We start from the raw sequence: 22,901 nt of genomic DNA on the forward strand, positions 1-22,901 counted from the left end.
AACTCAACAATAATACACTCACCTGAAGTTAAATTCCTCAGTTAACTCCCTACAACATTGGACACAATTGCTAAATGAAACCAAACCATGCGAACTTTTAGGACCACAACCACCTGCACATCACGGTTCAGTAACATACTCCACCACTAACCTTGTTACCCAGGTAGCACTAAAGGATTTCATCAATTTCGAGTTAACTACTAGTCTTATGACAGAAAAAAACAAGCCAATTACTACGGGAAATCAAATTATATCGATCACCAACATCTTTCCACATGAAACGTGCATCAAAATTTACTCAAAACCAACTTTGCGCCCGTCCAAAACGATAATTTTTGTATGAAGTCTTGGAAAACGAAATGGTTTATAGAACCAATTTGGGAAGAATATTCATTGCCAACATATTTATCCAGCATATTTTCATACAATTACTAAAGAGTGAACATAAAACAACAAGCAAGAAGGGAATACGGCTGATGCCAATCAAAAATCATTGTTTTTCTTCAATGAGTGCCTCCTTCACAAGCATCAAATAGGGCACCTCACCATCTTCTTCATCTCGATATTCTACTACAGCTACTTGTCCCTCACCTTGACCTTCGGCCATACGCTCACCTAGAAAATAGTTTATTAAAATCTTGTTTGTTAAGCATGTTATAGAATTCAACAAGCCGACCGAAAGAAAATTGATAAGAGCGTATAAATCTAAGCTTTATTTTTCTAAATGTTTGAAATCAATTTTGCTTTAACAAATTAAACGTTGTACAGAATCAGACAACAAATATCATACCGATGAAGAACTGCAACTGTTTAAATCGGTCCTTGCTCAGAAGTGATACAACCCAAGCTTGAATCTTCCGCTTAAACTCGCTAATTTCTGCTTCCGATTTGCCATTTTTTTGCATTAGTTCAACTACTTTTTTCATAAATGATTTGCAGTACGACTTGAAGGTAGCCAAATCCTCATAACAATTCATTTCCTGCAGAAATCTGAATAACCTAAGAAAACTAAATAGTTCTTGAAACAGTAAAATTAACTTTGAAATCCATATCAGCATGAACATTCCAAACCTATAGAATTTTAAACCGATACGTGAAATGCAGTTATATGAGCAGTACTAAAACATTACTTGTAGCCGATGGTTGAGCACAAAATCGATACCCCGTTCAACACATTCTTCGCTACCTTCATCACCATCTTCACCTTCAGCTGAAGGATTTGCACCAGCAAGCTGAATTTCTCCTTCTCTCCTTACTACTTGCCGTCCTTTGAACTCCCAAATCAATCCATCTACTAACTTCATTGGGAACGAGTCCGACGCAAGCTCGTCATCTAAATATAAGTATTCAATTGAACATTTATTATGAATCATTTTATAATATTATCGCTGAGAAACGCAAATTCATATTCCAAAACCAGATATATAAATCTGTTTCACATCGATAGTATGGAAATTGCAATTTGGACATACAACTTACTAACTCATACGACAAAAACCCCTTTCATAAGTGTGACAAATAAGGAGAAAAATTACAACAATAAAATAAAACTCAATTCTTGATTTCATTTTAAAAAGTTGTAGGATAACAATTAAGATATATCGAAAGACATATTTCAGTTATCAAAACATGTTCTGCCACATTATACTCGTCCAGTGAACATAGAAAGCTACAAGCAGTATATTCTGTTCGCCAATAACTAGCTCACAGTAACTGTTCTCGAGCCTCGTTCATTGGACCTAAGGAATATGGCTAAATGGATAATCATTAAAAAACTAGTAGTTAAACATATATTTATCATTCACCCCATTTTCTCACTATTTTCGGATTTAACAAAATGAAAAGACACCTACCTGTGAATGCATCCTTGAAGATCAACATATCGTTGCAAGCACACTTCACTTGTTCATAAAATTTTTACCTAAAAACGAGAAACCGGGAATCTGAACACCTTACGAGTGAATCACACAAGTTCAAGCTGCGAATGACGAAGCATAACAACACTCATAAACCAATCATACGACCCCAAACTTCCGAGACAAAACACAGCACCCGACCCACCACTCCCCCACCTTCTTCACAACACTGATCAATTGTTTCCGACACGTCAGCACTCTCAAAGAGGAAAGACACCACTGACCTGGTCTATTCTCACTCATTCTGCACTATTCTCGTTATCAAATTCAAGCATCACCAAAACTGATTCTTTTCAATCGAATTAAACTAGCACATATAGGCGAAAACGCCATTCTTATTAACAAGAAAGCTCGCGGAAGTAGCAAATGGTATCAACAATTCTTGCAAAATAAATGGCAAAAAAGCAATATTTATTAAATCAACAAAATTCAACAAATAAGGGATGTATATAAGAAATATATGATGTACTTAATCGAAAAGTCCGAATCCCATATCTTCATCTTCTGATGATTCTTCCTTCTTGGCTTCTTCTTTCTTCGATGACTCTTCCGGCTTAACAGATTCTGCTGATGGAGCGGTAGATGCTGTTGCTACCACTGGTGCTGCAAACTTGGTTGGATCTGCTAAAAATTCCTTGATCTGAAAAAAAAAAGTAACAGTAAGCAAGTTGTGGGACGTAATATGCCAAAATACATAAAAATATGATAATTAATGAACTTGGGAAACAAAAAAATTTGAACCTTTTCTGCCTCCTTCATCTCGATGTTAGCTTCCACAGCAATAGCTAATAGATTTTTGAATGCATTTGCTATGGAATGCGGTATTGATGCAAGCGTCGGATGACCAATAGCCAAAGACACTGCCGCGACATTTTGCACACCTTTCAAGAACTTGGCACGAATATCATCCGGTGTCATATCGAGAACTTCCGGTGCAAAAACAGTCCCATTCTCATAAACCTTTGAAAGAGCATTTTTACACATTACTGATAAAAAAGTTTCCAACCTACTAACAAATGCTATTATTTGAAATAAACAAATAGGAGAAATGATCAAATTGCCTCCTCACAAAAGCTTTCAAAGTATTATAATTCCAATTAAGTTCCACACCTGCCGCACAACAAGACCGTAAGAAAACGGCATAATGTTCAGCATATTCAAGAGAGCGGACTCAGAAGCTCCCACTTTCTCGCCAGTCTTGATTAAATGTACTTCGTTGAGAATTTCAATAGTTCCACGAGAAATCTTTGTTGGGATTTGTAAAGCTTGGAAAAAAGATGTTTTCTCCGGTCCCATACCAGTATTCTGAGGTGGTAACTTGACATCACATGGTGCAATGGCACCAGCCTTAGCAGGAGCACCCTGAAAGAACAAAATTCATCAACGCCTATTCATAACGAATTCCATAAAAATTTCAGTAAAAGTACAACATATAAGATAATAGCAGAAGTCCCTTCCCATCGGTATGAAACTTTTCGTACTCTTGAACCTACTATACATTCGGAAAGTATCTCAGAATCTTACACGTCGATTTTCCAATAATTTAGCTCGAATTTCGCTCAGATCACCATTGGTAAAAACGAATCCAACGTTGCCAACAATGTGCGGTAGAAGCTTTTCGAGGTCTGGATTGGTCTGTAGATGACCACGGATTGCCTTCCGAATCATAGTGTTCTTACCCATCAAAATGTCTGCATGACCTAAATCCTAATCATTAACTTGCCAGTTCAGAAAGCTCATAATGTGCTACTATTGTGAAGGTTAAATGATAACATCACCTCTCATGGCTTGACGAATTTCTTGCATTTGCTTTGAGCCAACATTATCCACCCCAACAATGAAACATTTTGGATATTCCTCCAACAATTCCACAATTTTTACGAAATAATTCGCTTTCCACGTTGCTTTGTCTTCCCTGCCCATCTTCGTGAGACAAGGATCGTCCTAAGCCTCTTTTATGAACGTTTTAAAGACCTGAAATACTTTGGGAAAAATAATGAACTGATAAAACAGAAGTCTCTAAAATAAATATCTAATCCTTCTGAAGGAAGAGCCCAACAACAGGCAAGCACATCCCACCTGACTAACCCACCCAATTCCCAGACAACCCCACCATCACTGTGCCTACAGACCACACATCACTATAAACGCGTAAACCCAAATTTCATTGCAAGAAGCACCGTAATCGAACAATTGGCACATGAGTAATGATGTCTATAACAGCACAAAATGGAATTATAAAGAGTAGTTTTGAATTTTTTTACAATTAAAATTTTATTTTACTCTTTTAATTGCATCCTTTTGAATCCTTTTTTTCTTAATTGGCATACTTACAATTTGCTCAATGTTATATGCAAAGAAGCATTTATTAGAGATTATATTACTGATTTAATTGTACTTTTTTTTTTTAAATTTTTTTTTAGACGACTACTGAATGTCAATGAATGAATGAAATTCGGAAGTAATTCCGTTCTGTTTTTTTATCTTACGATTATTCATTGTTCAACTGATAGTCAATGATCAATCAAGAAACAGAATAGATTGCTCTCAACTTTTCATTTCTTTTGTAACACTGAAAGATTGCAAGTGAACGGAGCAATTGAGGTAAAATGAGCAAAGTACAGAATGTGATTGCTAGAATGAGAGCAGTTGGTTAGCTATTAACATGGTTCAGCTTTAACAAATATAATTATTTTTGTTTCAGAATATGGTATATTTCATAAATAAAACTTCAATGACAACTTTTAATAAGTCATTTGAGTATTATCAACAAATTTAAAACAATTTTAAGATATTTTGCATAGAAGTAAAGAAGCAAAAGAAAAAAAAAATCGGTGGAGAGTTTAAGAATCGATGAATTGGAATGAAAAAATTCTACTGCTTTTTTTTTTTCTTGTGCAATCCTAGTTCCATTCTGGCTCATAATTTCAATTTCACGGAGAAGAAGCCTATCGCTGAATTTAAATTATTTTAAATAGATATAATTATATTTTTAGAAATTATGAAAAAATGATTTTTGAAATTGTCAATGGATAAGGAAGGAAATAATGATAACAGATGATTAATCAACTGTTTATTTAATTGTTGAAGTAAAACAGAATTAAGTTTATTCCAAATGCCATTTCCAAATAAAATTTGATATGAATTTTTTGATATTTTTTCTTCTTCAAAATGAATTAAATCTTATTCCAGATTAATTCAATGTAATGTTCATTTATATATTTTGTAATGAATAAATTCAAAAATTACTCATTATCAACTAGGATTAATGAAGAAATTTTGACGTTAAATTTTACATGAATTAGCTATGATGACAAAGTTTAAAAAATATTTTAGTTTAGTTTTTATTTTTGTTACGTTAATGATAATATGCCATAGAACAAATCATCATTTAAAACCATCTGTTAATCTTTTCTTGAAAATACTAACAAATGCTTTCGAGAGGCGACTATTTTGTCGTTTATCATTACACTATGTGATTTTTTTTTTTTTTTTTCTTTTACACTTTTTTGCTTCCCAAAATTCTCTATAAATACGAGAAGTGAACAATTTAATGCTACTAAGGTATTCACAAATGAGAAGCATTTCGTTTATGCTAAAATCATTTTGCTACTTTCTTATATTGTCTCTACATTCTTTCATAATTTCGTGAAAATTATTCCAAGAAAGATTTACCTTTTAATAAAATTCCATTTCAATTATAATTGCACACACTGTTGAATTTTTTATAATTTTGTGCTATTCATTTGTATAGGAAATTATATGTATAAGATTAACTGAAAATCATTTTTGATATTAAATTCTATTTTGTTTTAGCATCGATTTAAATGAATACAACACAATAAAAGTATTTATCAAAGAGTTTAACAAGAATAAATCTACATTTATATGCTTTCCTTATGCAAAACTACCAAAATATAGTGAAATTTAGAAATGTGTTGTTGTAAAAATTTCAAATTTTTTCCAAAAAAAAATTTTTTTTTTTTGATTTTTGTAATTTTGAGATTTCTCAGTGTAAATTAATGAGAGAGTAAAAATCGGAAAAAAAGAAAAAAAGGAAAATGAGAAGGGTTCTAACAGAACATAAAGTAACTTTCATAATTTTTATGAACTGTCAAATTTTAAACTTTACTTTATGTTGAAGAAGTTAATTAGTTACAGTACCACTTGCTAGTGAGAACTGGCAAATGATACTTAACTGATCCAAGTTCCATCTTTTATTCAAACTTATTTCATCAAAAATTTATTTACCATTACCATTACCTGTTATCTGCATTAAATCGCATTAGTTATACAAAAATACTGTTTATGCTTCTTCTTAAATTAATCTAATTAGCAATTAATTCATTAATTTTAAGTTTAAAAGTAAAATTAATCATTTTGCTTTTATATTGGCATATTGTAAAAGCTCGAAACGAACATTTCGCTTTTTAATTTTTAGCAATGATTGTCATTAATAAATTTCTTGTTTCGTTGAATTCATTTCTCAATTGAATTAGAGTGAAATCATCAAAAAACTTCAGATAAATTACTAAAAATGGCGGTGCCAGCAATTCGTCTTTCGAGCGGTATAAAAATGCCAATCATTGGTTTAGGAATGTGGTTGGTTCGTCCTGTTATCCTTCTTTTTTTTTTGAGCAATTTCTTTTAAATTTCTAATTAACAGTACATTTTTCACAAAATCTAAGAAGTGCCAACAGTTTTTTTTTTCTTCTTTCTTTTTTTTTTGAAATGACATTGATTCTCTTTTGAAGCATTATTATTTTTCAAAAATATTACTCAAGTATTGAGAAGTATTAGTTGAAAATTTAAATGTGAAATTTTAGTCCAAACCCGGTGAAGCATCTGAATCAGTTCGATATGCATTAAACAATGGTTATCGACTAATTGATACAGCTGCTTGTTATTTTAATGAGCAAGATTTGGGTAAGGTTTTAGATGAAGAATATATCAAACCTGGTAAACTAAAGAGAGAAGATGTATTCATTACTACAAAGGTAAATTTTATCATTTTTATATCATAGATTATCATTTTTATTTTATGTTGATCCAAACCTTTCTTCGATTTTTTTTTTTTTTTTTCAAATGCACAAAAGAACGAAAACGAAATACTAAATCAATTATCTTCAAAAAGTTTAGCTTTTTATTTTCCTTCCAAATTATCTTTTATTGTATTTAGTAAATATAAAATTTTCGCAGTTTACAATTTTTGTAATTATATTGATTTCATTTCTTTGTATTATAGAATTTTTAGCTAATAAGAAGTTAAAGTTTTAATTATTTATTGATGAACTGTTAATAGCAAATTGTTAATTGTTCTAAAAACATAAACATTAAGTGCAGAACAAGTAAAACTTACTTCAAATTGAAAATACTTCTTCACATAACAATACTTCTACATGCACTGTTAAAAAATATTTTGAAAACAAAACTTAACTTTTGTTCAACAAAAAAAATGAAAAACGAAGGTGTCAGAACTTAAGTTTGCTTTTCAAAATATCTTTAACAATTCATACAAAATTGAAATAATTTTAAAAATGAAATATTCCTAAGCAACAATTTACAATTATTTTGATTATTTTGCAGTTATGGTGTACACATAATCGTGCAAAAGAAGTAGAAGGACAATTATGTCAATCGTTGGAGAAATTACGAACAAATTATGCAGATTTGTATCTCATTCATATGCCAACTTCTTTTGATGTCAGTTTCTAATTATTAAGTTAACTTCACTTTTAAATTTTTAACTTATTTCATTTGAAACTTTATCTGATTCAAAAATTTTAAGCAATTTTAAACTTCCAGTTTTTATTAATCTGTCCAAATGAAAATTGCACGAAAATTAGTTCAAATCAAATTCGATATTTCGAGAAAAGATTCTGTTGCTTTCATTTTTTTTTTTTTTACAGCATGAAATGAAGAAACCGGATACCTCAGATTCATTGGAAAAGTTGTGGACTGTTAGTTTACTGTCATTTTATCAATTTAATTCATTTTATAACTTTGCTAGTTTTTAAAAATACTAAAAATTAGGAAGTTGTTGTGATAATTTGTACGAGATGGAAATTTTATTTCTTTTATAGGGTATGGAAGGCGTATTCAAAAAAGGTTTGACGAAAGCAATTGGTGTTTCAAATTTTAGTATTAATCAAATTGAAAGAGTGCAAAAGTCAGCGTCCACAAAAATTCACAACGTTCAGGTTAAAATTTATGTTAAATTTGTAAGATTATTGCTGCTTAAGATGACAATGTGAAAAATTTTATCTTTTGGATGGAGAAAAAAAAAGCTTTTCAAAATTTTCATTTCATTTAATTAATAGTTATTTAATTAAAATTTAATTAACACAACCTTTAAAAAAACATTAATTTCTGTTAAAATACTTATGAAATCAAAAAATGTATTTTTGATTCCATAAAGATTTATTTTTTCGAACTTTGTGTAACTTACAGGTAGAATGTCACCTGTATTTTCCACAATTTGAATTACACGAAGTATGCAAAAAGCATGGTATCTCATTAACAGCATATGCACCACTTGGATCACCTGGACGAGTTGATTGGGAAGTTCCAAAAAGAGGGTAAGATTTCTGAAAATTGAAGAAATAATTCCAAATTTTATAAAGTAAAGTTGTATTTTTGTTTTGAAACTTTCACTTAATTTATTTATTTGTTATTAGTAATAATAATAATAACTAAAATTTACCATTTAGGAAGATGCAATGGGCAGAGGCAAAAGCAGTTTTGGAAGATGAAATAGTGAAAAAACTTAGCAAAAAATATGGGAAAACTCCAGCTCAAATATGTTTGAGATACCTTATTGAGCGTGGCATTTCTGTTATTCCAAAAAGTGTCAAGGAGCATAGAGTCAAGGAGAATTTTGATGTATTATCAATTTTATCAAATTTAAATTTTTTTTTTTATCAGATTTTTTATCAAACTGAAATATATTAAATTAACAGATTACCTAACACAAATTAACACTCTCAAGTAATTCTTGAAAGTAAATTATTCCTTCTTTTATCAGGTATTTGATTTCAAACTTACCGAAAGTGAAGTGGAAGAATTAAAAAATGTCAAGAATCGTCAACGTCTTTTCTTTTTCGATTAGTAAATTTTTTAAATTATTTTAATGATTATTTTACATCCTGTATATTTTTGGTTTTTTAAAATCTTCAAATAAGTCAGCAAATTGTTTGTTTAAAATAATTCAAAAATTTATTTCAAATATTCAACTGATAAATTTATTTTTCAGCATGATCAATCATCCGGAAGATCCATTTAAACATGAGCGCACATGAAACTGTCATTGAAATTAATTAATATTAGCATTAGTGTTTACTAACATTTGATATCAAATATTTTTTGTCATAGTTTTTTTCCACTTCTTTTTTAAATTTTTATTAGATCTAATTTAATAAATGATTTTCTGATTTATCCTTGTGCTATAGCAATCATTGCTTTACATCTCGTATTTTGATTATGAGAAGAAAGCAACTATATATCAAAAATATATTTCAAATATCAAATCGAAATTTTGATGAATGATATTTTTGCTGTAAATTAAAACAATAAGTAGCGAAATTTTGTTGATAGGAAATTTTTGTCTTTATTATTTACACATACAATAACAGCTTTTTAAACTGCAATAGCTCCAGCAACATAAATATTTGTTAGACATATATTGGAGAACTAAATTACCAGACAGAATATTTATTATTTTATTTTAATATTAGTTCACTAAAAACGGTACCTAAAGAATTTTAATTGAGAACAGTTTTGGCACATCGAGCGGATTAGCTCCAATTTTCTCATTCGAAAGATGAAATCTGCCACATGCCAAATTTTACAAAAGTGAATATATCAGTGATAAATAAATATTTACAAATCACTGGCTCATTCTTTTGAGATTTCAGATTGTAATCGAATGTGATTTTTGATTTCTGCTGCTTTAGAAATTTTCAAATCCACAAAAACTATTATAATTACTATTATAATTCAAATATATTTTGAAAAACTTATTTTATTAAATTTATTCAATGCTTAAAATTTAATTAAAGCTGTAATGCATATAAGTATGAATAGCAAAATTATTACTGAATTTAAATCATTTTATCATAAACCAATGATCAGTTCATTAGACAAGAGATTTTGGAATTAATAAACACATACAAAAAAAAAAAATTAGTTTATCAATAAAGTATGAATCAAGATATATGGACATACGAGAACAATAAGTGAGTATAGTCATGGCACTTTTAATGAGCAAGTTTTGTTCAAAAAAAAAAAAAAGAAGAAATCATTTGAAAAGCTTAAATTTATTAAATTTCTGATTGATTCATTTCGTAGTATAAACCTTTCTCCTCCATAAGTTCCTGATGTGTACCTATAAAAAAGATACTAATAGTGTAAGGTAAGCAATATAGGGTAAAACTATTCCAATTCTTAGTAGTATCTATACTTCACATAATCTTAATACAAAGCAAAAAAAAAAAAATACTTATTTTAAATAAGTTTAGTAAAAGTAAACCTTGTTCAGCAATTTCACCATCAACTAATACATAGATTTTGTTTACTGATCTTATGGACGATAAACGATGCGCCACTGAAATGATAAACAAAATTTTTGTGGATTTAAGCACACTCACATTCTATCAGTAATATTTATCATGCATTTGATCATCTCTGTCTAACGTTTCTTTTTGAAATTACAAAATTGAATACAACAAAAACTTTTATGCTCATTTCAATTAAAAATTTATTGCCTAGTTGTTTTCTTTTCTTTACATTAGACTAACCGTAAATACAAGTACAATTCTTGCTGACTGATTCGAGAGCACTTTGCACTGCCTATAAATTAACGAAGATATTTAAAATTATAAAATGTTCGTAAGCCCTTTTATATTCTCGAAGAAAATTTCACTCACTGCAATTTCTAAAATAAAAAAACAATCGAAAGTAGATTGAATAAGTGCAAAATTTCCATCAAACCTTTTCACTTGCTGTATCGAGCGCAGCAGTCGCTTCGTCGAGTAGCAATACCCGCGGTTCTCGTATTATCGCTCGAGCGATCGCAATCCTCTGCCTCTGACCACCAGAAAGTTGAGCACCAAATTCTCCAACCTCGGTATCATAACCCCAGAATTGCGTTTATTAATTCAAGAACTATTTTATATCAAATGCATAATAACAAAATGAATAAGTGTCAACTATCATTCATTTTTTTTTTTAATTCTTACTTGTGGCAATGATAAGATAAAGTCATGAATATTTGCAATTTTAGCTGCCTCTATGATTTTTTCTTCAGTTGCTTCATCTTCTGGCAGGCCATACCCTGTAAATATAATACACTTTGAAATTTTTTCTTTAATTAGAAATTAATTTAAAAAATAAAAAACAAACGAAATTTGCTTTGCTGAAGCTATTTATTTATCTTTTATTTAATACCATGACAGCATTTCAAATAAAAATTACTGCATTAAAGAGCAAATGCAATCAATGAAGAACGAAATGCTAATAACCTTTAATTCTTTTTTTTTTTTTTTTTAATAAACAAATACAGAATTTTTTTTATACAAAAAATTATTTTCCTGAATTTCTATATTCCAGATAAAATATTTTATCATATATCTGAAAAAATTGTTTAATTATTCAGTCTTAATTGAATAAGAAAAACGTCTATTAAAAATTAAAATAATATTCACCAATATTTTCGCGAATTGTAAATGAAAAGAGAATTGGTTCTTGTCCAACCGAAACAACAACACGTCTTAGGTATGCTGGATTGATTTGTTTTACGTTATAATTATCAATGAGCTGAAAATTTATGTTCATTGAAAGAATTCTTCTTTTTTTTTTTATTAAATTAAATTATTCACAATAAAATTTTATAGATGAATCGTACCACTTCGCCTTTGGTTGTACTATACATACGTTGAAATAGTGCTAAGATAGAACTTTTCCCAGAACCTGATGGACCAACGATAGCTATTGAATCACCTGGTCGAACCTAAAATACTGATTTGATAGTATAGTATTTTAGTATTTCAATGCTTCTCTTCACTTTTGGTAGATGATTTAAAAAAGCTCTGCTTTTTGAACATTATAAGAAGAAAAAATTAAAATTAATTTAATGATAACAAATCAAATCGTACTTTTAATGTAAGATTACGAAGTACAGGATAAAGTGGTCGAGATGGATAACGAAATTCCACATTCTTTAGCATTAATCGAGCGGTGGTTTTCTAAAATAATTTTTCAACTGCTTTTTATTACTTATTTGATAGTATAGTATATCAGCTGGAAAATAAACTGCTTAAAAATGATTTAATGATTCGTTTTCATTATGAACAGACTACAAACGACTCTAATCGTTCTCGAAGTTAATCGAAAATTTGAAAATATTTAACGCTTACTCTAAAAGAAAAAAAAAATTCAAATTTCTAAATTAACCGGTCGCAGTCCCTCATCGCTTAGATTATTCATGTCAACGGCAGTTTCCTTAATGACATTGAGAATGTTTCCTGATGCTACGCGTGCTTTTGATATATCATTCACTGATGCTATCAATTGACTGATAAAATTAGCACCAAATTGTGTCAATAATACCACCCTGAATTTGACATTTTTAAATGTGTGACAGTGTTATTTTATGAATAAATGTATACTAAATTTACTAATATTTCTAAAATTATTAGTAATTGAAAGTAAAACATTCTTTTCTAATCGATAACTAAAATTTGACTTTTGCGCATTTCCTTAAAAACAGAATAAATATTTCAAACCTCAAATAATTAAACGGTGTAATTTCATTACTTAACATCATTACTTTTCCAAAATGTAACGTTATTGCAATGAGAATATAAGTGAAAGAGAATTGACATGCAAATACAAATGAGCTAATGCAAGACTGTCTTTTCATCGTTCTGAAAACATCTGAGAATTACATTTAGCAAAATATACAATAGTAGCTGTTTTATTCTAAATTACTATAACAAATTTTATCAATTTACTTTTGTAGAGGTTTCAGCGTTTCGTAGAAAATACTGTTGAAATGTTCCTGCAGAGTATAAGCTTTAATTGTACTCATATTTGATAATACAGCGGTTGCTAGCTGAAAATAATTGAAATTTATCAATGAAATAGCACACTGATATAATTTTACTAGCAAACAGATATATATGATAATTAATGATTAAAAAATATCAAACATTAGCAGCTTTTTTTTCCTGTTCGGCCATTTGTCGCTGTCGCTTACTTGTTTCTCGTAATTCGACCAGACGAAAGATGAAAAAAGCTGGAAATTGAAAACCGCAAATGAGTGCTAATTTCCAGTTTATTAGTAATGCAATAGTAACTGATACTGTGGAACATATAACTGCTGGAAGAAGCAAATCCAATTTATCTCCAAGTGTCTGAAATTAAAAATGATAACATAATATGATCGTTGTTCAGTAGAAAATCATATAATATCATGAATAAATTAAATTCAAATATGAACGACTGATAAGTTATTGCAGTATTATTGTGGTGAGACATCCTATAGGCTTGATAAATGAGCATGATCATCTTTCATCCATCTTATCACAAAATGCATGAGTTATAACGGATGAATTTGATCACTCTGTTAAGTGTCGCAGTGTCAGACATCAATTTATGAACCAATCTTCCAGGTGTATTAGCTTCTTCATCAAAATAAGCTGCACCATGTCTTAGTATCTTTCGAAACATTTTGTTCCGCAAATATCCACAAAAGCCATTTCCATACAGTGCAATAAATAAACGCTACAAATATTTATGAATTAATACATTATGAATAATAACTATTGCATGTTTAGCTCAACAGTGATGCAATAAAATACATTTAATTAATCAAATTTGAAATTTTGAAGACCAGTAAAGTGGTGAATTATTTTGAGATTTAATTAAAATTTGTTAAAATTAAGTTAATTTAATAATACCCCAACTGCCTCGAACATTGTTTTAATAATGATTAGAGCTGTATAAACTGCTGCTGTGATAAATACCTGTTGAGCCGTTTCTTCATTTGAAACTAATGCTATCTACAAAAATAATCTTTAAATTTATTGGATAATTTTGAAATGAATGGAAATTAGTTATGAAGATAAATAGCTATTAGAAAAAAAAAGACATTCGCATTTGAATAGATCATTGAAAAAAAAAAGAACTGAAAAAGAAAATATAATAAAAAGGTAGAACAAAATAAACTGACCTCAAGTACAGATGAAACTTCGAAACAAACAAGCAGAAAAAAAAATCCTCGTAGTATGGTTACTGGAACTGCTACACTCAAATGTGAATAACCATCTTTGTAACTTTTGATCAGATTCCAAATAGCATTGAAATTGGTTGTTTTTCCAGGAAGCTTAAACATTTTAAGCGCATTTTTTCCTAATTTTAAACTTATACCTTGAATTATTCAGTATTGATAATTGATTTTATTTGAAAAGAAAGAAAAAATATTCCAAAAAATTTGATCAGATAAATTCATCGTATGTTAGTAGAAGAAAGATTCTATCAAATCCTATGAATATAATCAATCATCCGTTGCTCGAATATTGCCAATGAGATAATTCAGTGAACATTTAAACAATTCACTGATATATGATTCTAATTAACTCATCTCATTACTTTAACCAGTGATTCATGAATTCAATGCATGACTGTTCTTGGCATGCACTGATAAAAATTAATAAGTTTTGATATTGATAAAAAGTATATAGTGAGAACTGGATAGTGCTAATTCACCATTAGTCATAAAAGTTTTACCGAATTTTGATCATCATAATCTTTATCATCCATAGCTACTTGCATGATATTTGTCTTGAACGGTGTATCCATTCGATTTCGCTTCTTTGACATCACAGGTAAAGCTAATTTTTCACGATCTGTACTGAGCACAGAATATGATTTGCCAAGACGTTTATGAGCACCCAACGATGAACGAGCCCATGCACGACGATATGTTTCGGCATCCTAAAATATCATTTCATCAATTCGACTTTACAAATTAATAAGTCAATTAATTGGATTTATCATACTGATCAAATTTAAATTGAATTCATTTTGTGCACAAAAACAAGCAAGAACTACCTATTGCGCAAAGGACTGATTGCTAGGGATAGTTGTTATACATTCGATGAAATTTTGAAGAAATGCACCTACAATAAAGTCTGATGGCATCATCGAGAAATGAGCAGCCAGGGAAACTTTTGATCGTTCACGTGGATTTGCTGCTAATTTATTAACAGCTAAAGAATCGAACTTCTGATCGTTATACATTCGATGAAATTTACCATCTCTATTAGCTAGCAATTCTTCTGGGCTTCCTTCTTCTACAATTTGTCCACTTTCGAGAACGATAATACGATCTGCATTTCGAACGGTACTCAGTCTGCAATGTAGCTCAAGTGTATTCCAAAACATGATGACAGCAACAGAGGAAAACTATCTCTGTATCATAATCAAGTTATCAGTCAAAGAAACAACTCTGAATATTTTGTCCTAGATATTTTTCAAAAAATCTTTGTCGTTTATGGAGATTCTTTGGAGAAAATACAAAAGTGTAATGATAAAGTAAGAAAAGAGAACTGATTCAACGGTTAAGGATGAAAAATATGATGACGAGTAATTAGAATCATACATCAGTGACTTATTGAAAAGTTCATTGAATTATCTCACTGGCAATATTCCAGCGACGGATTTGATAGAATCTTTCTTCTAATATAAACAGTTAAAGTATAACATTACCGATGTGCAATTGTGATCGTAGTGACACCTTGACTTGCTGCATCGATAGCTCTTTGCACGTCAACTTCGTGTTTCGTGTCCAGTGCTGATGTTGCTTCATCAAATATCATCACGGATGGATCACGTATTACTGCACGTGCAATAGCCACACGTTGCTTTTGACCACCGGATAGTTGTAATCCTCTTAAATTATGTAAGTATAAAAAAAAAAACAATTTACATTTAGCAATTTATACAACCAAAAATCATTTTTCAATTACAATTTTCAAATAATTTTAGAAGAACGAAAGGATGATAGCATCTATATAATATTGGTAAAGAACTTTTAAGTAATCAATAAATTGCACCCAACTAATAAAAAATTGAAAATTGTAAACAAAGACAATTAGTTAGTTAATTAGAAGCATACAGATACGATATCTATGTAAACTTTAAAGTAAATCTTTCCTGAAAGTAAACTTTAAAATAAATGAAAAAAGAAAAAAAAAAAAAAAACCTGTCACCAACGCGAGTTTTCATGCCTTCAGGTAAGGCACATATAAATTGCCAAGCTTCTGCTTTTCGAGCTGCTTCATTGATTTCTGCTTGTGTTGCATTCAAGCGCCCATATCGAATATTATCACTTATAGTACCTGTGACAGGTAGGGATAAATACAAGTAAAGATATTATCATTCAACTCTGCTAGCAATGCTTTTAAATTAATAAAACAATAACCGTGAACTTTTGATACATTCCTTTTAAAGTTATTTAATACAAACCATCAAAGAGTACTGGTTCTTGACTGACTAAACCAAGCTGAGCTCGTAAATTGTCCGGATTCAGTCGCTTCAAATTGACACCGTCTAATGTGATCTGTGATTATCGCATAAATTATACGATAAAAGAAGAGAATGTCACTTTTTTTCAGTAAAAAAAAACCCAGAAAATTTGAATCTAATGTAGCAGACACGATATAACATTCAAATCGTAAAAGATAACATAAGCAGCTTCAAAAATACCAACAGTTCCATTGATCGGATCGTAAAATCGCAACATAAGCGCCGTTATTGTACTTTTACCAGATCCGCTTGGTCCAACAATTGCGACATGTTCACCTGCTGATACAGTAAACGATACACCTTTCAGTACCTGTAGCTTTCAACTTTTCTAAATTCTATACAATAATTTAAAATAAATCAAAAAATTAAATCAAAATACATAATTTATCCAAATTTCTAAAGCTGAATCAACCTAATCATAAACTCTCAAATAAACATAAAACCTCAATATCTGGTCTGCTTGGATAAGCAAAACTAATATCCTTGAATTCAATAGCGCCATTTCCACGTGGTGCTAACATACTTTCACTATGTTTATTGATATAACACTCAATATTTGGTGTTTCAACCAGGATTGCATTCATTTCATTAGCATTTTGTCGAGCAGTAGATGCACCAGTCATATGAAAACCAATGCTAATTGATGTGACGCACATATACAACATGTTGATCGCTAGCTAAATGATCGATCATATAAATTAGTATAGATTAATTTAAAAAAAAGAAAAAGAAAAAGAATTATTTTCTTTATTGTATTGCAAATTGATCTTCATGCATAATCCACAAAATTTATCATTTAAAAAAGTGTTTGTTGATTATCGAATTACTAATTATTTTATAAGAAAAAAAAAAAAAACATACCGCAGCAAGACGACCTGGATTAGCATCATTAACACGCCACATACCATAACATAGAGCAGCAGTAAAAATGAATTCAGTTAATAGAACCTAAAAATGTTAGTAATAAAAGAAGTACATCAGTTATCCTCTAATTTTAATCTCTCATTCTTCTTTTACAATAATTATTACACTTTACAATTATCGTTTAAATGAGTGAGATTTTATTTTCAAATAAATTTGCACTTGTATTCTTTTACAAATTTCAACTGAGTACCATATCTAATCTTTGAACTAAATTGTAAAGAAACAAAAGATGAAAGATTAGATGAAAATTGTGAACTTTAAAGAAGTATTTCTCTTCTAATAATTAACAAACACACACATAAATGTTTACATCACAATATTTACCTGTGCAAGTGCATCATAAATAGATGATGCAGTGAGACGCTGTTCTGTCATTCGGTTCAGCTCAATTGTCAATCGTTCATACCTAAAAAAAAATGGTATCAAAAATTTTATGAGAATTTAGCATCCCTACAAAATATTGAAATGAATCTTTTTTTTTTAAAAAAAAAAAAATAAGTAAATAACCAGTTCTTTCTTACTTGCTGATTGTTTGTTTTTGAGCAGCAAATGCTATAACAGCTCGTATACATGAGAATGTCTCTTGCACCAAATTTGTCATTTTTGCTAATAATTTCTGTTCTTCATCGCGAGTTTTACAAAACCACTAAAATGATAAGTCTATTAAATATTAATTCTTTTAATGATATTAATTAATTTGAACAGTTGTAAAAGTGGCAGTAAATTGAAATCACTACTGATAAGACAAATATTCTGGATGATGTAAGCAGATTTAAAATATAATTTAAACAGATATGAATTGTTAAAACTATTAAGTTTATTTTATAACATTCATCTTTTTTGAGTCAAAGAAAAAAAAAAAACAATTCTAAAAAAAATTAGATAATTAACTAATGATCAAAATTTGTGACAATGTTTACAATTGTTATTAAAAAGATTTATGTATATCACAGAGAAGATTGTAAACAAAAAAAAAAGATAAACTTTGCTAAAAATAAGCCTTGTTCCAATAAGTAATGGTAATGCAGCGAACATTACTAAGGTTACATCCCATTGAATGTAGAAACACACGGATGACGTGACTAATAAGTATGCGCAAATGAAGATAACCATAGGAACGTGATCAGCAATACCTTGATATATCGAATCTGCGTGACTAAAACGTGTCATAACAACTGGATGTATAAAATACGTGACTAGAACGTGACATAACAACACACGATAAGACTACAATAAGTTTTTTTTTTTAAATATAAATTTTCAGAAGTAGAAATTTAATTTTAAAAAAGTAAAAGTTTTTTAAGGTTTTTTAACAATACACTGAGTAAAAAAAAAAAAAAAAAGAAGAAGAGAAAATGATATATTCTAAAAAAAAAAAAAAAAAAATTCACAGATTTCATCAAAAATTGATTGATTGAGAAAAAAAAAGAAAAATGAAATATGACTCACTCATGAAGCATCGAAGCTACTTGACCGGAATGTCGAGACTCAAGCCATGCGACATCCATGTGCAATAATTTTCGTATGTAAGCTTTTTTAACTCGGAAAACTTGTCTGATACCTGATACTTCCCAAGCTAAGCGCTGTAAGTAATTCAATTAAGTAATAAAACAATCTTAATTAATTGATTAGAAAACAATGAGCACATTGACACAATCAATGATAAATAAATTGAAAGTTGAGCATTTGAAATTATAACTATTGATAAAACTAGGATGAAATTTAATCACATTAAATGTTACTAATTGTAATAATTACATAAAAACATTAAATATTCAAAATTTAAAATTATTCTGGTAAAATATATATGTGCATTGTAATAATAATAATAATAATAATAATAATAATAATAATAATAATAATAATAATAATAATAATAATAATAATAATAATAATAATAATATCAGAATAACCTAAAAATTGCTAAGGAAAATAGTTTTATACCTGAAAAAAAGCAGCAATAAATGTAGCTACCGACAATGATAACATCATGATAAAAGCAGGTGTAGCAGAATATTCAAATTGAGCATCTATTCGAGATTGTTGCACTGAAGCATCGGACAATGTGGTAAAATTAAATTGATCAAAACTGTTATTGCTATTTAAGCTAATTCCAATTTTGTTCGATTCAAATGATTCGAAATGTTTCGTCTTCTCCATTTTATACTGCTGAAATTAACCAGTTATATTTAATTCTTTATTAAGTATTTCTAAATTATAAAAAAATAAAAAAATTAGTTAGCTAAAACTTTTATTAAGTTTCAATTTTATTGAATTTCAACACCATTAAGATGATTTCATTGATATAAGTTAGTAATATCATTTATCAGGTCAGAGATTAAAAAACACATTTTTCTTCTTTTTTTTCTTTGAATTTTTACGTTTCAAATTTAGTTTTAAATATTGATAATAATTAGTACTTTCATATAGTAACTAAAAATTTTTTTAAATTGAAGGTCGGACTTTGCTTTTATTAGTTTTTTTCTTTTTTTTTTTTTAAATTTCTTTAGTCTTTCTTTGCTTATTTTCTCGTAGACAAGGTCAAGGACGCATGCGCATGCGCAAAAAGTATCAAATTAAACAAATTGGTGAAATTTGTTGGTTAGTTATCAAATTGCTCATAAGCATTAAAATTTTTTTTCATTTTTGTTTCAAATAAAAAAGAATTTCCACAACATTTCTTAAGATAGTCACTTGTATAATTGCTCGAAAATATTTATTTCTTTGATGTAATGAAAAGAGATTGCACTTTACATTTCAATAATTTACTATTTAATCATAATGAAAGCTAATAAAATATTCTATAAACATAGCTAATAAATATAGCAATGATTAGAGTGATAATTTCATTTTATATTAACTGTATCAATTTTAAACATTCATTCCAGAAATCGATTCGATAAAAAAGTTTTCGTTTTTTTTCTGTCTTTTCTTTTAATTGGTAGAGAATGAAGCACCCATTTTCATTTGATGATAGAAAGGAATTTTAATTGACTTTATTTCCTTCTATTTCACTTCACTTATCACTCTTACACATTTACGAGAAATTATGGCAAAATAATTGCTGTTAGAGATTTAAGTTTCGCCATATTTTTTAACTTTTATTTTTTAATTCTACACAAAACATTCATTCATTTTAGAAATGTAAAAAAAAAAAAAAAGAAAAGGTGGAAGAAGAAAGAAATAAAAAACAAAAGATGAATGATAACATCAAAATTATTTACAATAATAACATTTATCTTTTTTTTTTTTTTAACTTCTAAATTTTATTTGATTTTGAATTTCTAAATTATCTATGAAAAAATATATGACTTTTTAATTTTTTTAAGATATTTTTTTCATTTTGCATACTAAAATTTTTTGATAATGGAAATTACCAAATGGCAGTGATTAATTTTTCACATTATTATTTGTAATTAATTTATCATATCATTAATAATAGTTTTTACTTGCAATTAGATAAATGATAAACAACATTAGTGTGTTTTCCCTTTATAACCAACTTTTCCACTTTAAAAAATAATTGAATTCTTTAATATTTACGAAAAATTTTTAAAATTTTAGCTATAATTTGCAAAAATAAGAGTTTATATCAAAGAAAATATTGTATAGAACAAAATATTTGTTGGCACAGTTTTTTTAAAAACATTTTTTAAATGGTAAAATAAAACTGACTTTTTGATTAATGCTGTAAAATTCATACAGGAAATGATAGCGTTGTATCATTTCTTATATTTAATTTGAATTTATAACTTCACGTCTTTTGCTACTATTATAAAGTATAAATTGACGGAAGTTTACGTAAAAGAGATAATTTGATTTAGTAATGTCAAAGAGCCAAAACCTTTTTATATGTTAGTTATTAGCTGTACAAAATTATTGAAATGATCAAGAATTTCTGATAAAGTTACCCAAAGTAAAGGTCTGGGTACTTCATGATATTTTCATTTCAAGGCCAAATTTGTAAAAACATCAGCAAATTTTCCACAAATTAATTATTGCAAATGCGAAATTACGATAGCAAGAATAGTTGTGGCGTAGAGCAAAATTGTTAATTAGTAAATTTAATCACTAAACATTTTATTTTAACTTATCATAGTTATTCACAGCAATGAAAATTTTGAGAAATTTTTTAAAATATTTATAAGTTAGATTTGATTTTAATATTGGAAAATTGTTTAACCTCACGAACGATTGAAAGTGAGACGAAATCGCCCATCACAAGCCATACAAAGGGTAAAAGAATAGCTTGAATAAGTGCTAAGACCAATCCAATAACCATTAGCTGTAAAAATTAATTCTTTCGTAGTAATTTTATTTTTGAGAAATTTAAGATCGAATATTTAAGGAAATTTGTGTTAAAATAAAGGAAAAAAAAAGGTAACTTTCAAAAAATTAATAAATGATAAGACGAGAATGAATAAATTAAAAAAGATATTTAGGAATAAAATGATTGATTATCTTACCTGAATATCAACTTTATCAGCAAAACTATAAAGACTCCAAGATTCGTTGCTTTTATTAGATTGGTTTTTGACACCCATTGTCAAATGCAAACCAACTTTTATGTTTGAATGATTACCTAACTCGTTTAACCTTTTAACCTTTTTCGACTTAAAATTTCATTCGGAAAATTTCCTGAAAATTACTACTGATCAATTTTCCCTTTCAAAAGTGAATTTCCAAGAAATTCTCTCAAATAGCAAATAAAGCAAAGAATGATTTCAAACTCAAATCGCATTATGATCAATCATTTCGTAAAAATTATCAATGATAAATGATTATCACTTCTGTAGTTTTAAAAATTTGCTAACAATAATCAATAATAAAACTTTTTATAAGGAATGATAACTTAAAAAAAAAACCAAAGCATCTTCATTTCATTTTCTTTTATTATTTTAGAATAAAAGTACCAATATTGTTGCATTTTCTAGGAGTTAAAAAAAAATATTGCCTTTTTTTTTATTATTATTATTAAAATAATAGAGATTCAAGAAGAGTGACAGTATTTGACATTTGACATCAATAAAATGATGAATAGAAAGTTTTTCTTCTTCCTCACTAATTCTCGATCAATTCAACGAAATTAATTCAAAAAGAAAAAATAGAAAAAAAAAAAGAAAAACGAAAAAATAAAAAAGAAAGTATTTTGTCAGTTACTAAATGAGCAAATGAGTTGTCGACAAATACTGGCTGAAACCAGAAATTCAATAATGAAGACAGAAGCGCCGACAATGACAATGAGAAAGAGTATTACCCGTTTAACCCACCATCAACTTCTTTTTATCATTATGCAACGGATGTATGTAATGTGATAACGATGATTGCAGGTAATACTACTGATAATTTCCGCCTCTGAACAGTCAAATTTCATTGCAAAAGCATTAATTACGATGAAAAATGTGAAAGAAGTGCAACTTGTATTATCAGTGATTGATAATCGTACATGAATTCGATGACATCTAATCATATTAT

At 28.6% G+C, this 22,901-nt stretch overlaps 4 protein-coding genes across 6 annotated transcripts; 1 reads left to right on the forward strand and 3 right to left on the reverse strand.

The window, feature by feature from the left end:
* Positions 1–490: 490 nt before the first annotated feature.
* On the reverse strand, positions 491–1,881 carry Bma-tct-1 (Translationally controlled tumor protein, putative; the record flags this gene model as incomplete). Of its 2 annotated transcripts, XM_001897706.2 has the most annotated exons (4): positions 491–615; positions 791–980; positions 1,131–1,333; positions 1,854–1,881. In XM_001897706.2, the coding sequence occupies 4 exons, from the start codon at positions 1,879–1,881 to the stop codon at positions 491–493; spliced, it is 546 nt and encodes a 181-aa protein (XP_001897741.1). The 2 variants fall into 2 exon arrangements, with proteins under 2 accessions (XP_001897741.1, XP_042931618.1); XM_043075684.1 differs by lacking the exon at positions 1,854–1,881 and having other exon boundaries at positions 1,131–1,304.
* Positions 1,882–2,385: 504 nt separating this feature from the next.
* Positions 2,386–3,839, reverse strand: Bma-rla-0 (60S acidic ribosomal protein P0, putative; the record flags this gene model as incomplete). Its single annotated transcript, XM_001897707.2, has 5 exons — positions 2,386–2,556; positions 2,658–2,876; positions 3,027–3,278; positions 3,441–3,616; positions 3,695–3,839. 5 exons carry the CDS (start codon positions 3,837–3,839, stop codon positions 2,386–2,388), a joined length of 963 nt encoding a protein of 320 aa, XP_001897742.1.
* Positions 3,840–6,453: 2,614 nt separating this feature from the next.
* On the forward strand, positions 6,454–9,214 carry Bm2042 (the record flags this gene model as incomplete). 2 transcript variants are annotated; one of them, XM_001897708.2, is made up of 9 exons in its annotated part: positions 6,454–6,522; positions 6,743–6,913; positions 7,503–7,619; positions 7,826–7,876; positions 8,000–8,116; positions 8,367–8,494; positions 8,627–8,798; positions 8,941–9,023; positions 9,169–9,214. In XM_001897708.2, the coding sequence occupies 9 exons, from the start codon at positions 6,454–6,456 to the stop codon at positions 9,212–9,214; spliced, it is 954 nt and encodes a 317-aa protein (XP_001897743.1). The 2 variants fall into 2 exon arrangements, with proteins under 2 accessions (XP_001897743.1, XP_042931619.1); XM_043075685.1 differs by lacking the exons at positions 6,454–6,522; positions 6,743–6,913 and having other exon boundaries at positions 7,602–7,619.
* Positions 9,215–10,234: 1,020 nt separating this feature from the next.
* On the reverse strand, positions 10,235–21,970 carry Bma-pgp-10 (ABC transporter family protein; the record flags this gene model as incomplete). The annotated part of the gene is made up of 30 exons (XM_043075686.1): positions 10,235–10,299; positions 10,444–10,518; positions 10,712–10,763; positions 10,905–11,000; positions 11,153–11,247; positions 11,618–11,729; positions 11,818–11,922; positions 12,068–12,157; positions 12,366–12,525; positions 12,698–12,838; positions 12,926–13,026; positions 13,124–13,327; positions 13,536–13,697; positions 13,874–13,975; positions 14,146–14,298; positions 14,703–14,909; positions 15,099–15,327; positions 15,684–15,866; positions 16,180–16,315; positions 16,443–16,536; positions 16,687–16,812; positions 16,946–17,179; positions 17,364–17,450; positions 17,751–17,832; positions 17,948–18,072; positions 18,411–18,582; positions 18,876–19,009; positions 19,371–19,595; positions 21,610–21,711; positions 21,893–21,970. The coding sequence occupies 30 exons, from the start codon at positions 21,968–21,970 to the stop codon at positions 10,235–10,237; spliced, it is 3,927 nt and encodes a 1,308-aa protein (XP_042931620.1).
* Between the last annotated feature and the right edge of the window lie 931 nt (positions 21,971–22,901).

Source organism: Brugia malayi (genome assembly GCF_000002995.4).
Source record: "Brugia malayi strain FR3 genome assembly, contig: Bm_v4_ChrX_scaffold_001, whole genome shotgun sequence".
Classification (NCBI taxonomy): Eukaryota; Metazoa; Nematoda; class Chromadorea; order Rhabditida; family Onchocercidae; genus Brugia; species Brugia malayi.